At 42.1% G+C, this 17,792-nt stretch overlaps 1 protein-coding gene across 2 annotated transcripts in view; it reads right to left on the bottom strand.

Annotated features, from left to right (window-relative positions):
• RNF128 (ring finger protein 128) overlaps nt 1-17,792 on the bottom strand; it is a 42,790-nt gene that overhangs the window by 2,162 nt on the left and 22,836 nt on the right. The window contains exons 2-6 of one of the 2 annotated variants that reach the window (XM_068412007.1): nt 11,740-11,987; nt 5,103-5,174; nt 4,429-4,511; nt 1,744-1,840; nt 731-899 (exon numbers count right to left, since the gene is read on the bottom strand). In XM_068412007.1, the coding sequence (XP_068268108.1) occupies nt 731-899; nt 1,744-1,840; nt 4,429-4,511; nt 5,103-5,174; nt 11,740-11,987 (669 nt within the window). Of the gene's footprint in view, nt 1-730; nt 903-1,743; nt 1,841-4,428; nt 4,512-5,102; nt 5,175-11,739; nt 11,988-17,792 lie in introns of both variants that reach the window. The other variant, XM_068412006.1, reaches the window with a different exon arrangement.

Raw genomic sequence — 17,792 nt, forward strand, 5'->3', positions numbered from 1 at the left:
CCCTTTCACCTCTGAAAGCTTCCCCACTTACTCCTCTTTCCAAGGCCATTCCAAAATCTGGGGGATAGTTACTTTCATTTGTTCACTTGGAACCTTTCCATTTTTAAAATCAACAGCAACACTGAGCATGTGTTGGCAAAGCTGAGCACTAAAAAGATGTTTTCAATTAGTTTGCTCTTGTTGAAAAAGATAAGGTATTTGGAAAAGCTGATAGTCTTTTTCAATTAAAATTCTCTTAAAGTGTTCAAGGATGACTCAGCCTTGGCAAAATCTGAAATTCAAATGAAGTATTTGTCATCTCTATTTTGCATCATCTAAGCTAGAGCAGGACTGACTCCCCAAAAGTTTTCTCTAAGTAATTAACTACTTAAAGCAGACAGATCTGGTGACAAAGCAACACTCACTCATCCAAATGAAACCTCCAAAGAGACAACAAGATGAGGGACATGTTCAGAAAAATCTCTTTGGCCCTCAAGTAGTAAGCCTCTGATTTTCAACTACTCTTTTCATAGACTTCCATTTTGAATTTACATTTAGGTTGTGTTTCATTTGAAAACAAAGAGCAAGTGTCAGAGCCAAGTGCTAAAACAAAAGGGAAGATTAGGATTATCCTGAAAAACAAGGTACTCAAGCACTGTGAGATGTTACTAAGGCAACTTCCCCCCTAATTCATAGCATAAGCAACGAAGTGCAATGCAATCTAGCAATACAGATGAAACAGTAGACATACTTTCTGATGGTGCATGTTCCTTCAGAACAGATTCATTGGCTTCTTGTACAGAAGCATATCCAGATGATGCAGTGCCACTACGATTATCCTCTTCGTTAGCTACAGAGACATTTGATGTCCCACTGGATACTGTGACTTGCACAGACTCCGCCCCTTCCTCTACATCCACCTTCTTGAAAAAAGAAAAAACGGTTAAGTTACAACTTGGTGGGATGCTGCATCTTTCCAGGAGACCAATGCCTGCAAGAACTAGAATCTAGTGAACTTTTACCCAGAAAAAAATAAATTTAAAATGGAAAAAAACTCTGCTGTTAACCTCCAGCACCATAGGTGGAAATCAGTTACTGCCTAATTGAGCAGGAAGTTCAAATGCAGCTTCTGTATTCTTCAGCCAGCTCTTCCCTTTTACTGCCCAGTACCAGGAAAATAGATTCTTCCTTATACTCAGTGCAGATCTCCCTCTCTGAGGCAAACTCTGGCATACATTTTACCTCTTCCAGGCAGTGTCAGGCATTGGCAACAGCATCCTTGCCTGGCATTTGCCACAACAAGCAGTTGCAGAACACATCAGAAATTCCTTATGTATCCTAGGAAGTCACGTGGATCCAGGAAAGCCATACGTGCCAACACATTCACTTTTCAAGGACTCTGGGTACTTAGTAACTGAATAGAGGCTGGTTTCAGGGACAGTATGAGTTGTCAAAGTCTGCCTGAAGCTTTCAGAAACACCCTTAGCTGCAAGCACAAGAGCTAAGAGCAACTCTTCAGTCATGCATTACAATCAATTTTGGTTGACATTCTGCCCAAGGCTTTGGATGACACCAACCAGGTCAGCTGCAGGCTGTGCCAAAGGGGACATGGCAATTAGTCCTGTAGCATCTCGCCACTGACATGGCAATGCCTGTGCTTATCACCTGCGCTCCAGAAGCAGCACAAAATAGCTCAATATCTGGTTACTACACTAGTGTAATACTGATAATGGCATCTGTCACTAAGAAAGACTACTGGCTTACCTTAATACCCAAAACTTTGAATATGTCACATTTGCACATTGGGCATGTCCTGTGTTCCAGAAGCCAGGGGTCAATGCAGTTCTTGTGGAAGAAATGGCTGGTAGAAGGTAACCAACAGGTTAGGTTTCACCCCAGGAAAACTGTTTATGTGGCAGCTACGAAGGCCCATTTAGCAACATCAAGAACGTATTCATTCTAGAATGCATTACCTTATTCTGCCACAAGTTTCAGATGAAACTTGTGATAGTTGATCTCTCACCCTGTAGCTGGTTTATGCTTATTAGTATCTCTATACAACTTGCTAGAATTCAACATTATAATCTTTTCTACATCACTCTTAAGCTTTTTTTTCTTTCAAATCTGCGTACAATACATTCCCAGCTGATAATTTAACTAATACAAATATTGACATCTCAGCCTTAGCTTTAAGGTTAACTTCTGTCATGCAGATGACTAAATAGCACTTGTTTCTGTTAAAACTACAGAGTTATGTCCTCAAGATAAACTATACTCCCACACATTTACTTTGTCTATGCAGTCACTGTGTATTCCAAGTGGATATTTGGCAGGCTGTGTACTCAAGGAAGTAAATATAGTTCAGCCATTACAGATGCAAGTGAACACTTCTATGAAGACACTCGATTCCACAATGGGTCTGAATTAGGCCACAGATTTAGGAAGACTACCTGAAATCCTGTAATCTGCCTGTTCCCTCAGCCTGAACAGAAACAGCAAAGCAGACGGGCACCGATCAATATTAATCAGAACTCTGTTAAGAGACAGGTGCAGAGATCACCACATCCAGTGCTCAGTATCCTACACCCCAGTATGATACCAGGATTCTTCAATTCAGCCCACATAACCAGCACCTTCTTCCAGCTGCACCAACATAATGTCTAGAGTACAACCTGAAACTTCCTTGATGCGTGACTATTTTAAGTACTTGGACTTAATACTGGTCTTATGTACCTCCACTACTAAAAATGCCTTCAGTTTGACTATCTGGACAAGAATGCCTTCTGCAAATACATACGCCCCAGATACTTAGATACCACTGATGTGACTCACAGGAGCATTTGATTGCTTGTTCCTTTCATGGATATAGTTAAATGCTTTCTAAAGTAGGGTCTCAGTGTTGAGGTCAACCACAAACATCAAGTACATTCTTGCAGTAAATATCAGTTTATAAGTTATGTGAGAGAAAATTTAGTATGGTTTATACTGGCAGAGATCACCACTGGTGAAGATTATCAAGTAAGTGCAGTCATCTTAAGCTAGTGCCTCTTAGAGCTACATTTGGGCCAAAGAGGAATGAAACATCACAAACGTATGTAAAAGTCTCACAGCAAAGTATAATGCAGCAAATTTGGGCATAAAGAATACATTCAAAAGAAATTACTCCCCTCTTAACCCAATAAGTCATGCTTTGTTTGCAAGTTCATATCAAGATTAGCAGGGTTTATATGGGAAATAATGAGAAGTCAGGTCTCCTATCAGCCAGAAGTATCTAGAGCCTGTCTAAATGCTTCTGTACTCATGGGACTCACTTCATTACTAAACAGGACTACCCACTAGCCTAAACCTGACAAGACAACTGAATAATCATTAACACACATGCCTGAAAGCTTACTCAGTTTTGGTTTTCTTCTAAACTATTAAGCATTAGATCAAGGAAGTCTGTTGATAACACCTTAACAGGCCAACTTCTTGATACCAAAACAGCTTAGAAGACTGACTGCTTGGGAGCAGAGAAAGCTTTTGCCTTTTTACCTTCACCTGGTGTGAAGGTAACCCCAGCTCAGATTTTATAGTGTTTGACAAATAACAGTGCTCAGCACACAACAGCAGCTACAGATTTGTCCATTACGCAGAATTTCTTTTTTCCTACATCGAAATTTTCCCAAGTGCTTTTTTTGTAACCCTCCCCAAGGATTACAAAATCTCTTCGCGTGCAAAATTCACGCAGTTCACATTGCAGCCCTCTGATTTTAGAAGCTTTGCCAGAGCTGTCCCATTCAGCAAGCACAGGAGGAAGTCCCACAGAACAAGTTTCCTTAAGCCCTGAAAAGGCTTCGTTGCTCTTCTTAGGAGCAATCAAATTAAAGTCTTAGTGCTACAATATTGGGCGCTTCCACAGAAGCACAGCAATGAGATACAACAGTAGAGAATTCTAGAAAAATAAACTGCTACAGCTGTTATTTTGGTCTCTATTTCATATGATGCACACAAAAATAGAAATGCTTTCCTCTGAACTACCAAAGTTAGCATAGTTTAACAAGTTTAGCAGGAGCACGACCCTCTTGGTAACCAGTAAACTAAGTGACAAGAAATGGTCATAGTCATGCAGGTTATCTGCAATTTAGAGGTAACATTCTTATACACCAGCAAAGGAAGAAATCTTTAAAAAGCCCTGGCATCCCCTGGAGAAGCACTGAGGTCTGCCAAGTTATACTTGTCAATGCACTCACATGGGAAGTTATGAACACGGGCCATCGGGGCACACTACAAGTGTGTGTTTACACAGTTCCTGTTGTTCAAAACACTGTTTGACAGAGATTCAAGAATTCTTCCTGTGCGACAGCTTGATTAAAGTTTGATCAGCTTTGTTAACACAGCAGAAGGAACAACCAGTAAGAGGCATGCTTCCAGCTTTTGGATTAAGGGGCAGTTTGGAAGACAACTTACTTGCAAGTCAGAATACGCATTACTTCATTTGGCTTGTACTGCTCAATGCACACAGCACAGCTATCTCCATCGGGACCAGTTTCCTAAAGCAGTGAAATGAATTTACAGCATTAACAGACTTTGAAAGCTTCCTTTGAACTACCGTCAGATTTACTGCGACAAAGGGGTCTAGCTAAAGTAATCTAAGATAGCTCCCATATATAAACTTATATAAACACTTTATGTGGATTACTCATAGTCAAGCTGACACTTTAACAGAAGCATTGAAAGTTCAATCCTATGGTTTAGAAGTCCAGCTGCAAACCATCATTAGATTATTTGAGGCACTACTGTAGAGGTTTAGAAACTGCTACTTCCAGTTTAGTTACAAAAGGAATAGCCAGGGAAGCTGATTAGAAATACTAGTTTACCTTTAAGCATCCATACTGGCAAATTAGGACCTCTCACCTCAGCAAGACTGCAAGCAAGCAGCTAAAAAAATTCTGATTTATAAGAAAGTGCAAACTGGAAAGTCTTGCACCCTGGAAACGACCCAGTCTGAAAGAGGAACCATCTCTGCAAGAGACAGTTACGGACTCAGAGAGACTTCTGCATCCTGCTCCAGTGCTAAGGACCACTCTGGGCTCTGTGAAAAAGGTGCCATAACCCTCAGGAGATGATAGGTTCAGTCATACCTTGTCCCCTTGCTTCAAGGTGCGCAGCTGTAACTTTTCAACGGCCTTCTTAGCCCTGGCCTTCAGTCGTTGCTGTAACAGAAAGCAGTCCTCGTTAAACGGTCATTTTTCTCTTAAGTGGTGGTTACCAATACTTACCAAGGTGCCTACTGCAAGCAGGCACCAGTTTTATAACACTGATGTTATCAAAACACACCAAGTAAGCATCACCATGCTATTTAGAGACAACATGAAACAGTTTCAGGACATACTGATGTGGTTATTGACTGTGGATGACACATAAACAAGGCATTTGCATACGCTTTGTTTTTACTAACCATTTACAAAGCACAGGTATTTCAAGAGTTTCTTCTTTGAGAATATACAAGATAATACCTTGATCAGATTAGACCTAGCCAAAACAAACAGAAGGCTTCAAACTGACTCGGTACAGAAGACATTGAGTCTGACAATGAAGAATTTTAACTGCTCACTTTAGGACAACTTCCTGCCACAAACTCACATCCTGATGAAAGGTGAGATTCTTTGCCAATCAGCTCAGCTACCATCAACACACCCTGAACTAGTCCTCTGCCACAACTGCTTTACAGAGCATGCAAACAGCTCAGGACTGACGGCTCCCGTCAAGTGGAAGAATGCAGTTTTATCTCAATATTGGTTCAAAGTAACACACACAAAGGGGAAAAAAAAGGGCTCAGAGCTATTTCTCCCCCTCCCCATAACACAAGGTGTGAAACAAATAAATTATTAGCCCCAGGTGGATTACAAGGCAGCTTTAATGAAAGCAGAGGAAGAAGCATTCCCCTTCATGCAATAATTTGCTTGCTGCTGTCAGGGTAGCAGGGCAGAGATGAGCAGACAGCAGAAGCCCAGCTTGCCTGGCAACTGTTGCTGTCCAGCTGTCACTGCAAAGCATTTAACTGGCACAGCAGCCAACATCTCTGTTTAAAGGTCACAGGTTGGTGCTGTTCCACTAACACAAAAGAGTATGACTGTCATCTCCCTCCCAGGTGCACTTACTGCCTCAGGACATGGAGGCGTATCAGGCAGCTCTGGCAGTGCCATCCCAACACAGCACTTACCTTAGGGACAGACTAGACTGAAGTTCTGCAGCTAACCAAACATCCTCTTCCCAGTTCATCTGATCAGTGCAGGAACTCTGCACTGTTATAGCTTTCCAGCATTACCTCCCCTTATGCATTTTAGTTCAGTTGCAAGATTCTTTTCTGGGATGAAGGTGCAGTGCTGGTGGCACAAGTACAGAAGGAACACGTGGGTGGAGGGCTGCTGCTGACACCTAACAAACTCAGCAAGAACTGGTAATTCACATCTGCATACGATTCCCTGTGCTGAAGCAGTTAATGACAAACAAGTTGATTTATATGGTCTGCTGGGATCCTGTCAAAACAGTTTTGGTGCAAAATGACCTACTTGTGTATTGGCATTGTTTTGGGGTCCTAAGATATAGTATCAATGTGCATGCTTTTAGGAGTTTAATAGTTGATAGCTATTAACAACTATCAAGGAAGAGATACATACAATCTAAAGGTGAAGGATGCAAACAAGTTTTCAGGTATATTTTTTAGGAACAAGAACTAGTCAAGTTTTCTTTGAAGCTTGTAAAGTTCTTCTGCTGAAGACATCAATATATGTTTCTGTATGTCACTCAAGGTTCACTTCAGAATGATGTTCCCCTTGTCAATGTTTCAGGCTGAAGCCACAGAGAAGCAGACACATACTCATCTCAGTAACACTGAGGCCCCCGAAAGTTTCGGCAGCAAATGTGGTAACATCAACAGAGCAGGAATGCAGCAGTATTAGTACTTCTCATATGCAGCCACAACTATCTGTCACCGCTACTTGTTATTAATTGAAAACTAAACTTCCTAGGAATGTACTCCCTCATACAGTATCTGATCTACACATCTAATGTCAGGCCAAACATATTAGACAGGACCCAACTGGCTGTATTGTTAATAATTTACTGAAACAATATGTTAAGTTTTGCCTGGGCACAGGTTTAACTGCTCTTCATGAAATGCACCAATGGCAAAGTCACCTTTAATGTTGATTTGGTAGGTACAGTAGAACACCCCTCTGGGGGGGGGGGATAGAGAAAGGTTGCAAGAGGAAGCTTTTTATTGAATAGCCTACCAGGAGATCCAGGATACTCTAGCTTGGAATGTCAAAGCATTTTGTGAAGCCAAGAGTTTCAAGCAAACATTAAATGCTAATGATGTTACAAGTCTAAAAGCCCCAACCCAGCAACTCTAGAAAAAAATTGCTAAGTTGAGGCAGGGGAAAAAAAAAAAAAAGAATCAAGATATTACAAACAAGTCAGGTCCCGGCTCCTATCCAGGCTCTGGCATGTTGAAGTAGAGGGGTACCTAACTGGGAAAATTAGGTTTGCTGTTACTTAGTCCTCAGTCTTCCCTAGTCCAATGCTGTCAGTTTTGTCTCCGTCCCTTTCTGCATAAGGGTGCCTTGCTGGCACCCTGCGAGCACAAGTCATGGCAATGCAGACCAACAAGCTCTAAGGAAGTCAGGAACTCCTGCTTTTCTCCTGTAAGCTAAGGAAGTTCTTCCCCACAGGTAGCTACTGCCATGAAAACAGTTTTGCTTTGTGGAAAGTTGAGCAACTGACCTCCTCCAAAGCCATTAATTAGGTCATTTCTCAGCTGCAACATCTAATCTTTATGAAATCAATGGAAGGAAAGACTTGAGCTTAAATTAGAAACCAGGCCACAGATAACATCACTGACCATTTTGCTTTATTAAGAAAGGTTAATATATTGAGGAACTGAATTTGCCAGTGCTCCGCTGACTGGAAAGGTAGCAAGCCACCTACCACACTTACCTTGTTTTTCTACCTTCTTGCTCACAGATCTCACGATGCAGTAAGAGATCACAGGGGTGGGGACTTGAATTTCAAGCCCAGGAGAAAATATGCATTCAGATAAGAACTAGCAGGTTATAAACAGTTTCCCCATGAGCTAGCTGGCTCATGAGGAAAAAGCTACTCTATTTTAACTCACAGTCAGCACAGATGTGCTACTAAACTTATATTTTTGCTTGGACCACAAGACAACATGGCTGGCTCTTCTCAATAGTCACTCAACTTTTTAAAGAAATCCTTTGCACAGTTTTACATTAGGGACTTGTATGCAATTCCTGCTCAAGCTAAGTGAGAGGCAGCTGCTGCCTTCAACAAAAGCCTGGAGAGGAGAACACATTTAAAACCTGGGTTATATGTGATCAAGGCATCCAGAAAAAGGTGCCTTCACCAGAAGCAGCAAGTAGTCATACCAAGAAGTATAGAAACTGTACTGGCAAACAGCAAAGTTTAACGGTACCGAACAGCCTGACTATCTATAAAGCAAGAGATTGCTTCAGCAAGCACTGAAGTCTGAAGATTTTTCTCAATCCAAAAGAAAAGGAAAAACATGTTGCCAATATGCCAATACCTGGAAGCCATCCAATTCAAGCAGGGGCTACTACTAGTCTCATGCATGAATGAAACGCATATCTAGCCAGGCTCTTGTTTTCAAGAAGCCTTTGCAGAAGAGACAACGCATCTAGAAAGTGGTCTCCCTTCTTTCTGTTCTACCCCTTAGAAAGCAAGCAAGACTCAAGCTTCATCGCTCTTTTCAGTCCAGGGTGAAAGCTCTCCTGGGGCTATGGCTCAGCCCACAAGAACAAGCCAAATATTCAGGAACCTGAACATACAAGAGACAAGCTGCAGAGCACCATTATCACATATCACAATTAGCTCATCATAGCACTCTGTAGAGCAATTCAGAAGCGTTCATTTTGGTTCAAGTGGTAGGCAGACTTTAAAAGACTTCTCACAAAATAGCAATATAATCCCACAGGGAAGGTCAAAAAAGCAGACAGATATTTTGAAGAGTAGTAACACTGGGTAAAGGGATGCATTCAGAATAGCAGCTCATTTCTGAAAGAGGAAAAATTTGTTAACAAACTATCAACACACTTGACTGTTTCCGAAAGAGACCTCCCAAAAGAATGTATAACCCTTCAACTTCTGTGCAATAAAGGAGACAAAACACACTCCTTTACTCCACCCCATAACAGACTGAAGTCCAGGCAATCTGAGTTTCCAAAGGGCTGAATGACAGACAGGAAAGCATGCAAGCTGATCAGTTGTTTGACTAATATTCAGTATTTCATGAAGCCATGGATATACACTGAAAATCCAATCAGCTGGCTAAGAGGGAACACTATAGCATCACCTTTTAGTAATTCACCTTCACTAACAAGAACTTTCTTGTTATTCTTTGCTTATCTAATCATTGTGAGGTCAGTTTTTAGATGCTATGGTATAAAAACAATTGAAAACAATTCTGGATTGTCTTGAGTTTCATTTTTACAAAACAGTACATTTTTACCCCCTGATAGCAGAGAAGCTTTCTTCTATTCTTAAGAGTTTATAAAGCACTTTTAAAGGCTCCTTAATTTCAGTTCAGCTGAAATCATGTGGAACTGGCACATCATTTATCAATGTTATTTTTCAATCTACAGTAAACTCCCTTGTGCACAAGGAGCCCCAGATAGAAACAGTTTGTGAAGCTGCTAGCCAAGCAGACTGGATTTTCCCAGTACTGTCTACCACTGAGGCATTAATAACATTTGTAGCTTGTTGAAAGCCTGATAGCTCAGAATAGAGCTGGACTTCCACAACTGCTCTGTTAAACACCTTCAAAGGAGGGAAAATTTTCATGTGATTTGATAAACAGTGTCTTTTGCAGACCAGCTTCTAGGGCACCCAGTTTTTCCTGCCCAGGTTTGTTTCGCTTGGAACAGAGTTCTCATACTAGGGTAGATGGCAGGGAATGAAAGAGGGAATCCATCAGCAGGAGACTGGGCATCTCTGTCCAGAGATGTCAGCAAGAGGACAGCGTAAAGTTAGAGCTCCATGGCATCCCTCATGAAAGGTACGACAGAGACAACTCCATATGGCATCCCGGAGAGGCAATGCTACATCTCATAGGCAGATGAGAACTGCCAACACTGCTCTTTCAACTATTCCCTTATTGTATCCTTGTTCCCTTACAGGAGGGAATACATGAGGATACAATAGCATCCTCACACCACTTCCAGGTGTGGCATAACACCAGAACATGCAAACAGGCTAAAACAAAGCACTTAGAGGATGCTTAGGCCAGAAGTTGAGGCAGACACAGCTTAGACAAGGCACAAATACAGTTTCATCTCACTGTTAGATCTCTAGTCTCAGTAATGATATAGCCAGTTGACCATCATCCACAAGATTATAGACAACAGGATTTCAGAACACAAACTGGACTGAGTTAGGTTCTGTGATTAGTAGAGAGAACCCAGCGTTCAACTCTGGCCAATATTTGAACCCAGCATTCAACTCCAGGAATATTGCCGTCATTCACCCTAGCTAGTCTCTCTGCCTGCCAAGAATAACGATGGTTCTGCATGTTAACATTTTAAAGAAGCCAGCCCTGAAATGTTGCAGAAGCCTGAAACTGGCCTGAATTTCAAGACCTGTGTCCAACTTCTAGCTCATCAGCTTGTTTCAGAAGGATCTTGCTCAAGGGGCCTGAAATCTCCAGGACAGCAGCGAAGATCAGTAGAGCAGGTCTCCCACAACAGCAGAGAAGTCTGCCACTTCCTTAACTAACCACTGATCCAGAGATATTTCACATACTACGAGCCCAGCTACAGTGAGATGCTCATGCTATTGCTGTCTGTAGGAGAGGACTCTAAAAACTCTTCTTTCAGAGTTCAGGTAGCTCCTGCAAGAAGTACTGCAAACACCAATGGTCTTCTTTGCAACACAGCTGTAAGAGCAAGGCTGAAGTAAGTACTCACATCTGAGCCACTGACATCTTGTTCCTGCTGCTGCCCATCACCTTTGACAGATGTCATGCCAGGACTTTATTCTCACTTTTAAGGTTTTTACTTAAGCCCTGAAGTAGCAGGTATAAGGCAGGCCTGATCAGACTGAAGAAGCTGTAAGCATTAGTTCTATCAGATTATTGAACACAAGAGAGTTACTTGGAAACTTAACTCATTAGCAACTCCCTACCTGGGGTTTAAAAAGAACACAATTTAACAGTCCTTTTTGTCAACTCCTAATTGAGGCTGTCACTGCAATTCTCAGAAAGCTCTCAGGCAGAAAGCAGCTTTCAACAAGCAGCACTTCTTCAACTTGTGGTCTACAGAAAGGCGGCCAAAGTCATGCATGGTTTTGCAGATGCATTTGCAGTCGTGTCTCACGTTACAGCTAGCACAAAGGCAGTGCTGCGTGGGAAGTGTGAGGGTCAGCTAAAAGCAGTTTAGCTCTCTCACCGCCTCCAATACATCACCATTACGGCTGCACTGCAGTTCAGGGAGTAAAACTTGTAGGAGACAAAGTTAACTAAACACGATCAGCTGCCTTCTCCAGACAGTTTACTTTTTTCTGTTTCTTTGGAAAGTTTTAAGCTGTTTAAAGATATATCTCTTAGCATTTCAAAGATCACACTCTTTCCTTCCTGTGGAAGGAACAAATTCAGTAATTTTGGAGCTCAACGAGTATTGCGCCCTCAAGATCCACAGCATGAAGGCTCAGGGGTATAAAAAAAAGCAATGGCACATGCAAACTCACCTGATTTCTGGATAGTGCCCTTGCGATCCTGAGTCTCCGAGCAGAATAAAAAATAAAGTAGCTCATGGTTGCTGCTGTGACAATGAAAAAGGCCATCGAGATGAAGAAGATGGAGTATTGATCCATCCAAGAACCGTGCTTTTTCCCCACTTCAATAACCATAGACACTTTCATGCCACTCTCAATCAGGTGCAAGATCTCCATGCCTTTCACGTTGCCAATCATAATTGCAACGATGCTTTCAGCACCTGCAAAGGAGAAAGGGAATATCCATGCTCAGCTCCCAGGTGTTGTATAAAAGTCATTGTCTTAGATGTCCCAGTTCAAGTGCTAAAGAACAGCCTGGAAAGTTTCTAACTAGCATTTGCAGATTCAACATGAGCTGATGGAGTAAGTGTCATCTCCATGTGCCTGTTCAGCTGAAAGATACATCCAGTTACCTATGAGCTGCATAAGTGAACCTTATTTAGAATTAATTCCTCTTCATAGCACTCCTCACTCACATATAGGACATGCATTGTCATTATTGTAGACTCAATACTTCGTCAATTTACATTTTAACATGCCTTTGAACTACATGAAGTTAAAAATAAATCCAAGCGAGGTCCCTAGGGATTGCGGTATCTCCAGGAGCTCAGCAATGCCAGGTACACAGCTGGTGTCTTAGGGACCCTTCCTGTAATGGATATGACTCCCGCCCTGCTCAGCTGCTACTTCTTCACACCTCTTTTCTAAATTTGACAGTACTGTTGAGTACTTCCCCAGACACTGGGCAATCAGAGCCATAGATCAGCCTTTGCTTCAGTAGTTTCAGAAGCAATTGAGGAATGTTTGAGTGAAATTTGTTTGTGAACTATAAATGTTGTTGTGGGTTTCTAATGCAAATTCAGAGGGAAGCAAATATTGAGGTGTGCTTGGCTTTTGAACAGTTGGTGGCAGATGGTAAACTCCATCCAGGATTTAACAACAGATTTCATTTACTCAGTTGAACATCATGACAAGCCATCAGAGGAACCAAGGGGTTTATGGTAGGAAGAAATTTCAAGCAACTCTGGTCACCAAGTACAGACCAGAACAAAGCTGCTTCATTTCAGTGACAAGCAAGGGCTTGAGGACACTTGATACTATTTGCAGGAACTTATGGCAGTCCCAATATAACAGAGAGGGTCTTAAGAGGGAGAAAAAAGGGAGAAAGGGAGACAAGTAAATTGTCACTGGCCTCTTTCTAAACTAAATACAAGAATAATGGATTCAAAGACTAGCTGGTCAGGAATCTCACTGCATAAAACCATCAGCTGCACAACACTCATAACAGCTATTGCATGGTGAAGGAATAGAGGCTGTTACAGAAGTGCTATTTTTAGCTAACCTCCCAGCCAAACATTTCTTAATGGGGAGACCAATTTTTTTTCCCCTCCATTCATAGAAACCTCCAACTCTCAGCTATCAAAAAACTAGAATTGGTGTAAAACCACAAAGGCTCTCATTTGAGAAAGCGCTTATTAGTTTTCCAGCTTGTTCACGTAATGCCTTTGATCCAAGATGGCTAAGCATGATGTCTAGCAGCTCTCCTCAGTGTGACTAATCTTTTATTCAGAAAGCTCCATGTAATGAGAAGTAGATCACACAGAGAAGAGGGGAAAAAAAAAAATAAATCAGCCAGACTGTAGCTACTGTCCTTTATGATGAACTAGGGCTTATACATCAGTTATAAGATAAGCTACAGTCACATCTTAGGAGCAAGTAAAGAACTAAGCATGGGTCAAGTCAGAAGCTGAGACTTACTTTTGTGAGCATGGAAGACAGCGCAGAAGAACAGGCTGTGACAACAAGAAGATAAAAAGCCTGCGAAAAAGAAGCAAGAAAGCTTGTTCTGCCTTATTCCCCTTTGCTTCTACATGTCTCACGAGTCAAATATAGCTTGTGGTTATGCACAATACAAGATGTAATGTAGGGATTCCTGTTAATGAAATGTCACCATCAGCCTGCAAAACCACTTCAGCTACTAAGCCATCAGTTGTGAATAAGTTTTACCCTTAAAGGGGAAAAAAAAAAATCTTCCATTTAAGTTTCAGGCTAATCAGTTCACCAGGATGTAATTAGATGACAGTTTTAAGTCTTTTCCTGTTTTAAGACGTTTTCCCCAGAGATTTCTCTCGCAATTTCAGTTGTGCTTTAGATAAACACATGCAAGTGGTCAGCTGGGAGCTTTGACAGAAGGGCAGAAATGAGAGAGTGGACATTTCCATCAGCATCCACACTACTCCCCCCTCCTTGGAGCAAACCCCCACTGACATATATCAGCACCCATCTTCAGTATTTTGTAATGCAAACTCTTAGGACCAACAATTAATTTCTAAAGACAATTACAGGTGAGCTAACCTGACATCACATGAAGTTAACCAAATACTTTGTGCCAACAAGAGGGGAAAGGAATCCAGAAACTGCACCTAATTTCTGTCTATCAGCAGCACAGGAGTTTAGTCACTTCAGAAGCTCCTTTTGGACAGGGAATAAACAAGGCTCTGGCACCATAACACAGGGCCTGTCATGGGGGCATCGCCCTTACCTGGCAGAAAACAAGGCCTCCTTCACCTGCCAAGGGGAGATTCAATGATGCCCTACTACCCTGAAGCTAAGATTGCCCATAATCCATGGTTAGGACCCCTGCTCTGCTTCTAGAATAAAACCAGCTAGTATCACCCCCACCCAACGCTTCCTGAGCTGCTAGACAGGTCCCACCATGACACATACTGAAACATGTTATTGTGGCCTGGAAACCACTAACCTAGACAGAGGCTCCTGACAGTGCTTGGGCATCTTAATGGAAAGAAGATATTTGAGGGGACATCTGCAGAGGTGTCTCAAGCATAGCAGCTGCCCTGAACTGGCAGCTTTTTCCCCCTCAGACTCCAGCAAAGCAAGACAAAAGTCAATTAGTTGTGCATGGCAAAAACCTCACAGAAACCCAAGTTCCTTGCCTAGGCATCAGCTTTTGTGATTCAGGTAAAGCTTTCTGTAACAATCTTTAAGGGACGCTAGAAGGTGAGGTTGTGCTGCTGCCTGTTTAGCTAATAATGGGCTCATTGCTAAATAGAAGCAAGACCTGTTCGGTTAAACATTTCTCAGCCTCTCTCCTTTCCCATCTCCTGTGAAACTGGAGAGAGAAAGTTATTCAAATCTTTAGACAAATACAATCCGCCTCTGTAGATGTGGGGTTTTGCAGAAGGTACCTCCCAAATCATAAGGCAGCACGCTGGTCAAAATCTGAAGGATGCTGTTTTGCAGATACAGGTTGGCACAGATTAAGCACAAGAACTTAAAATGTTTTGTTGGGGCGGGGGAAGAGCTGGGACACAAGCACATTTGGCACACCAGCAGAGTGCATGACTGGGATCAAAGTTTTACCTTCCTATATCAGGTTTACTTAGATGCAGAGTGGAGTTGCATCTATTTATACCAATACAAATACCTATATTAAACTCTGCCCTGCAAAGACTTCACTTGGTCTGCTATTACACCTCTGCTCCCTGTAAACATGAAGTTATAGGTTTGGTAATTCAGTAGAGAAGTGCAACGTGCAAGAGGTGCACAGAACAGGGAGCATTAACTTTTTCACAGTAAATACCTGCTTTTTCACATTCATTAAGGGGATTATCGTAATCCAGTGCTACTCTTGTGTGGGCTACAGATAAGTCTGTTTTGAACCAAGCAAATTGTAGGTCCTGGAGAACAGTCACCCCACAATATTTAGCAGGCTGCAATGGAACCTAAGTAATGCCTTAATAGCAGTCATTTTTAGCTAAAAATCACAATCTGTTAATGCACTAAAGAACACCGAGGCAAGGATTAGATCTTGGGGCCAACCAAATCCCCTGCTTCAAAACAAGGTATGGCAAGGCATTACTTACCTGCTTCAGATTACATATACACAACCTAAAGGATAACCAGAACTTTATCTCTTTGAGCCACTGCATTTGACTAAGTCCCAGACAAACATGGTACCATCACTAAGTATGGTGGCACTCCATGGCATACCTCAAAGCAACACTTGCATTGCAGATCCATGCTAGAGCACAGCATTGATGCCTCCATGGTCTCCATCCATATCTTGCACGGCTATCATCATAAACCCTCTCCCCACAGAAGCAGCTCAGAAGAGCTGTCACTGTGTGTTTAGGGTGAACAAAGCTGCAAGACGATTCCCACAGGAGATGGGATTTTCAGACTTGCCTAATTTTTTTTCCTTCCTCCCCCAGGCAAGAGAAGGAATGAGAAGCCCTAGCAGCTTAGAGGAACCACCTCCTTCCCAAGCATATTAACAAGTACAATTACAACTTCTAGGAACACTATGAGCAGGTTTCTCCCTGTGTTACAGTGAAGTTTTTTTTTTTTTAATTAAAAGGGAACTGGTTTTCCATAGATATTGATTATTAACATCCAGTAATAAGCATTCTCTGTTGGGACCTGTTGAAGTTGTTCACCCTTTCAGGCAGTTATAATACAGCTTCCAGGTGGTCTGAAGTTCACAAAGTTTCAAGGAGATTCAGAGATTAAGGAGTGCACCAGGTTTTGCAGTAATTAGAGGGCTACATGACTGAAGGTATTCTGCCCAGCCCCCAAAACTCACTACTGTTAAAGCCTTTCTATAATACAGAAAGAGAAAATAAAACTTCAGAAGGGAGCTACACTAGCACTTCAGGTGGAATAAATACATCAGAGTAAGACTTAAAAGCCCAGACTACAGCCACAGCATGCAGACTTACAGGGAAGTTCTGCCCAAAGAGACTTTGTGATGGTGACACTGAGCTTGCTCGTGGTCTTGACTTGCAGTCTGTGCTACTGGGGAGCATGGGAAGGTCCCATCAGCCCTCCAAGAGCACAGCTGCCAGCTATATGCATAAACATAACAGGCAGATTTCCTCACCTGGGATGAAAGTTGAATGCTGCCTTAACCATAATTAAAATTTATCCCTAGTGTCCTGCATTTTCAGCCTTGCAGCCAAGCCACTCGCTGCACGAGAACATCAGAACAAGCACGGGGCACTGCCTGAGCTTCACCCATTGCTGCTTTCACAGCAGCCATCCCTTCTGAGGCAGCTTTGGTAAGCAAATCTTCCCCTGAGGAGAGCAGGGTGTTACTATAGCAGTGTGTTTTCCAGGGTAAAATCCTGCCTCCTGGACGCTCCCATGCAGGCTCCTACAAGTTGAAACCACTCCACACACAGCAGCCAGCCCAAGAGGAGGAAACTGGCTGTTTGGGGCATGCTGCTCCTCCTCGGAGATCCAAGCAGTCTGAAGCCAACTTTGCTGTGGCACTTTCAGATCTTTGCCTTTTCTTCCAGATGTTGGAAAAAAGAAAACTTTGCCCCTGTGTTAATCTTACTGTAGCTTTTGCATTGTGCATTTAATAAAACTGAAGCACAACCTGGAAAGGGGAGGAAAAAGAGCACCTCCAGTAATTTAAATCTCTGCTTGTTACCAAAACCCCCTCAAGTTATGAAGGCCCTATTTAAGTTCCCCAGCTAATTAACTGGCAGAAAACAAGTTTAAAGGAAACCTTTTTCAGCATTTGAATTTAAGGAATCTTTATTGTAATACCACATTTCTTACTCACCACTTGAGTTTCACAACCAAGAAAACCAAAGTGTCTCAGTCTGCTAACCACAATGCCAGCTTCACAACTGTATGCTACTTTCAGGTGCAGCCCATTTTAAGGTCTAATATTTAAAGGTACCTAACAGAAAACATCAGGTGCCTTCAAAACATAAGCAAAAAATTCAGTTATAAAACTTGCCATCTCTGCACACCTTCCCCTCCTCTACCACTGACTTCAATACTTCACCTTAACAGCACAGAGAACATCAATTTAATCTAAGAGAAACATTTAACATTTTCTCTGTGCAACACTGAGGTGACACTGACAAACACTGTGTATGTTTTTCCAGCTCTTGTGAGGCCCTGGCAAAGCTTTTTGCAGTGAATAATTAACTTCCAGCTCTTTGACTGCTTGGCATGTCATGGAAGCCAACTCCAGAACTCCAGCTCCAAGT

The sequence above is a fragment of the Nyctibius grandis genome, chromosome 13 (assembly GCF_013368605.1).
Source record: "Nyctibius grandis isolate bNycGra1 chromosome 13, bNycGra1.pri, whole genome shotgun sequence".
Taxonomy (NCBI): domain Eukaryota; kingdom Metazoa; phylum Chordata; class Aves; order Nyctibiiformes; family Nyctibiidae; genus Nyctibius; species Nyctibius grandis.